Raw genomic sequence first — 4887 nt, forward strand, 5'->3', positions numbered from 1 at the left:
TTACATCAGTGTTTTCATGGCGTTTACCCAGCATTGTTGTTCCTTAACCTGATGGCGTTTACCCAGCATTGTTGTTCCTTAAATTCACACTGCATCAATGAACGTTTGTGGCAGTCAACTGACCATATGTAGAATGTTACAAAGCAGTCAAGTGTTAGGGTAAGTGACCGTTTTAGAAAAAGTATAAGACTTTACATCAATTCCCTTAAATATGATCAAGCGGACGTCCATTAGTAAGCTTGGATGGTTGATTACCACAGCTTTCTTGCAAAGGAAAAAAAAAAAAAAGAGAGGTAAATGAAAATCCAAAAGGAGAACATTTTATTTAACAAAACATCAGTAACAACAGTTTGTACCAAGAGTCGAGCATTAACATCATGAACCATCTTAGTTAATGTGCCTGATGGTGGAAACCGGACATATTTTACTTTCCCTCAGCATAACTGCAACCCAATATCTGGAATGTTATGTGTACAGACCTATAGGGAGTACAATGAAAATTCTCCGAAACTGCAGCAGACTAAGACAAAACAAATTCCCCAGAGATTGGCTCAGGACTCTCTTTGCTAAATCATGTGCAGTTCAGAGTTTAAAGTGAGATTTCTCAAATTCTATACCCGCAGGTATATGCTCACACCCAAATGCTCTTGTAGAACCTACTAGCAAGTGAGCAGGTATATAGGCATTTGACAAGAGGGCTCAGACATTCTTCCCCAAACACACACAGGACAGTTTTCACAATCTGCAGGACTCAGCGCTCGCTTCTGCAGCTCTAATTCTCTTCCTTTTTTGCTTCTTCTTTTGGCACTTCAGGGACCAGGATCACTTTACCAACATTTTTCTTCTCCTGCATCTGTCTCATGGCATCACCAACCTGCTCAAAAGGATATATGCTGTCAATCTTGGGCTTGATCTTCCCTTGCTTGTACATGTCAAGCAGTTTAACCACAACATCGGTGAGCAGCTCGGTTTCATTATCCAAGTGGCCCAGGTGGAAGCCACACACCGCTTTGTTCGATGGAATAAGCTGCATAGCATTTATGCTGATCTGGTTCCACCAAGTCTTTGCCAAGGCAGCAAGGTTCTTCTTTTGTCCAGTCAACATCTTGGCAGCTCCATAAATTACCAGTTTTCCCATAGGTTTCCGCAGGTTATAGGCTTTACAAGTGTCAGAACCTCCCAGGGGATCCATCACTATGTCTACACCTTTAGGGGAGATTTTCCGAAGTTCATCCACATAATCACTCGTCCTGTAGTCAATGGGATGAGTGACACCGTGTTCTTTAAGTGCTTCATGCTTGCAAGAAGAAGCGGTCCCAAATATTGTAATATCATCCACAGTTTTACAGAGCTGTGTTGCTGCAGTACCAACACCACCTGCTGCCATGTGGATAAGGACGCTTTGTTTTGGCCTCAGATTGCCAAAGTCAAACAGTATCATGTAGGCAGTTACATAGTTCACCAGCAAGGCTGCACCTTCTTCAAAGCTCATTCCGTCTGGCATGATAAATGTGTGGCTAGTCTGAACAGTAACCAGCTCTTGCCATAAACCAAATCTGTTGAGGACCATAACCTTATCTCCAACCTGTCTGTCTGTCACCCCCTCTCCCAGCTCCTCAACGATGCCGGAGCACTCCATACCCAGGGAGACTGGCAGGGATGGCAGGCGATCGTACACTCCTTGCCTGGCCATCAGATCGGCAAAGTTCAGTCCGCAGGCTTTGACCCCCATCAGCAGCATTCCGGCCACGCCCCCCGACCGGCAACCATACCTTGTGGTTTTGAGACCGTGGCAGTGCGAATGGGATTTGGACTTTGAGATGTAAGTGAAGCACACCCCTGGTGCATCTTACGTTGATAATTGGTATACATTGGGGTGTATAGTTATCATCTCAGTAGAATACAGTACATGTGCATATAGAGAGATGAGAAAGAAAGGAAGAATAATAGAAGGCAGGTATAAATATATTGGATAAGGAAAGGAAGTGGGAGAAGAACATAAGGAGTACAGATAAGGGGGATAGGTCAGAGGACAGTGGGGAAAAAAGAAAAAAAATTAACAAAGGGGGCAAGGTGGAAAACAACAAATGGGGGGTGGGGGTGGGGGGGGGGTAATAGAACACCCCTTCCAGCATGCCCATGTCTAGCCATAACAGGCTGCAGAATTAAATAATCGTAAGCTGTAAAGTAATATGTTCTTGCAGGTAATATACAGGTGAAACTCGAATAATTAGAATATCGTGCAAAAGTAATTGCAGTAAGTGCTGCAAAAGGGGCCCAAACCAATTACTGAGTACATATGCATGCTTGCACTTTTCAGAGGTCCGATATTGTTCTATGTACAATCCTTGTTTTATTGATTGCATGTAATAATCTACTTTTTTGAGGTTGTGGATTTGGGGTTCTTGGGGTTTTCATGAGCTGTAAGCCATAATCATCACAATTATGACAAATCACGGCTTGAATTATCTTGCTTTGCATGTAATGAGTCTATCTCATATATTAGTTTCACCTTTTAAGTTGCATTAGTGAAATAAATGAACTTTGCACGATATTCTAATTATTCGAGTTTCACCTGTATGTTACTGTTACGTTGTGATAGATAATAGGCAGTTGTGGTTTGTAAAAATGTGTTGTTGTGGCACGTTTGTCTTTTGTCTTTTTGTTTCTCTAACCTAACCAGGGCTGGATTTCTGATTCGCCAACTTATTTATAGTCTAGAACATCAGGACTGCCAGGGGCAGCACAAAAGACACCCACACATAATTTTTCTGATGATCACCAACACATTCCCATGTTTAATACCGTCAGTGCCCTCTGGCTGGATTCTTGTTATACAAGGGGTATAACCATGTTTAATATCTGCCTTTCATGTGAACGTATAATAAAATGCCTGATATATGTCATACATATGGTCTATCTCAATTATTGTGTGTTTCTGTTTTTGTGAATCACTGATGAGAGGCTGCAAAAAAAGAACGTTAATTGAATTTCTGACAAAAGAGTGTGATTCAGCTGTTGAGATCCATACACGCTTGAAGAATGTGTATGGTGATGCAGTAATTGACATGAGCAATGTTAGGCGGTGGGTAAAGAAGTTTAAAAAGTGAAGAACTGAAATTGTTAACAAGACATTGAATGGCGCCATTAAAGCTCTCCTCATCCAAAGAAATTCAAATCTACCAGATCATGACAACCATGTTCTGCGATGACCAAGGCATCATTCTCATGGACTTTAATAAGAAAGCCATCAGGAGAAATATATCCATGCCATACAGCTGCATCAGGTGATTGCCAAAATGTGCTGGTCAGCGGTTCCTCATCCACCTTACAGCCCAGATTGGGCACCATCTGACTTCTACCTGTTTGGGCCAATGAAGGATTACATCCATGGCATGAGATTTGAGGACCTGCAGAAAGATAAAACAGCGATAAAGCAGTGGAGCAAAGAGTGCTCTGTGGAATTTTTCCAAACCGGATTGGAGGCATGGCTAAAACTATGGTGCAAATGCATCAACTGTGATGGGGACTATGTGGAAGGGTAACCCTTAGTAGAGGAATGTAGAGGCTAACTGTATGTATACATGTGTTCATTGTTTCCATCTCTGTATAAAACATTCTATATCTCAGCAGGCATTACTTTTTGATACCTCCTCATAGCAGTCCTTACAGTTCACTCACGACGGGTCCATACACCTAGAATTTAATTGCTAGAAGAAAGACAGTTTTCCTGTCTTTTCTAGCTATGATTTCTCATTGTACTGACACAAAGTAGGCAAATTGGTTCTTTTAACCTCTCCCCCCCCCCAATATCAATCTGGTCCTGACATACTTACCGACACCATATCTTTTCTCCATGAGGTACATTGACAGCACAGGGGAAGCCAAATCATTATTATCTGAGAACTATAAAATAATTGGTACACATTTGAAGTAAACGTTAAACAGCAGCCTTTTGCAATATAGAATAAAGTAAGATTGACATGCAGTAGTCTTTTTATAGGCTTTATTGATTATTTTTTTGGTTTATTGCTTCCAGCTTGATAATTATTTTTTTTTTGTGATCCATCAAATTAAATATTTTGTATTACAAGTACAATAAACCGTTAAAAAGAAAAGAAAAATGTTTAAAATGGTCTATGCAATTACAGTATGAAACATACAATTTAAAAAGAAGTAAAAGGTTTCAAATGTATATTGTAAAGCGCTGCACAAACTGTTGGCGCTATATAAATCCTGTATAATAATAATAATAATAATAATATACTTAATGTGACTCCCACTTGGATGATGTAGAGCTTTGCTTAAAATTGTAATGATCAAATAGTTTTTCTGTGGTCATAATATGCAATTTTATATGTGTTTTCAGCATCATTTAACACTTCCTTCAGTAATCATTGTAACACAAAGAAAGCTTTTAAATTATTTCAAATTACTTGACCCAAACCATCATGCTTAGAAAAGTGAAATATTACTTCCTAGTACTTATTTGTGTCTGGATGTAGCGTTTGTGGTGAGCTAAAATGGTATAATTTACTTTAAAGTGATACAACAGGAATGTTTATTTATTAATGGTATATTACAATGTAATGTCAATAGCTAATGGCATATTACAGTCAAACTTCTTGGCCCCTTAGTTGACAAGACCTGACATTCTGTAATACTTAAAGCTCAATTGAACCTTTGTTTTAAATCAGCTAAATACATTCCAGGTGCATCACCTAGGAATATACTTCATCCCCAAGTATCTAAATTATCGAGTGCTAATTTTATCCCACTGTTCCCGAGAATATAAAATACTTTTTCCAATTGCCCCGGATGGGCAAAATAACTAAAATCAACTTAATTAAAATGACTCTCCTACCTAAACTGGCCTACCATTATGAA

The 4887-nt window shown here is 39.5% G+C and overlaps 1 protein-coding gene across 1 annotated transcript; it reads right to left on the reverse strand.

Moving 5' to 3' along the window:
• Positions 1 to 634: 634 nt before the first annotated feature.
• On the reverse strand, positions 635 to 3221 carry LOC108793529 (synaptic vesicle membrane protein VAT-1 homolog). The gene is made up of 2 exons (XM_018564501.1): positions 3184 to 3221; positions 635 to 1772 (listed from the first exon to the last, which is right to left on the reverse strand). Exons 1-2 carry the CDS (start codon positions 3219 to 3221, stop codon positions 773 to 775), a joined length of 1038 nt encoding a protein of 345 aa, XP_018420003.1. The 3' UTR covers positions 635 to 772.
• Between the last annotated feature and the right edge of the window lie 1666 nt (positions 3222 to 4887).

The sequence above is a fragment of the Nanorana parkeri genome, unplaced genomic scaffold, assembly GCF_000935625.1.
Source record: "Nanorana parkeri isolate BGI_ZX_2015 unplaced genomic scaffold, ASM93562v1 scaffold757, whole genome shotgun sequence".
In the NCBI taxonomy this organism is placed as follows: domain Eukaryota; kingdom Metazoa; phylum Chordata; class Amphibia; order Anura; family Dicroglossidae; genus Nanorana; species Nanorana parkeri.

Coding starts and splice junctions, on each gene's coding strand:
- LOC108793529 (XM_018564501.1), bottom strand. CDS start 3,221: ATGCCTTGGTCATCGCAGAACATGGTTGTCATGATCTG. Junction 1,773..3,183: donor AACATGGTTGTCATGATCTG/GTAGATTTGAAT, acceptor CAAAACCACAAG/GTATGGTTGCCGGTCGGGGG.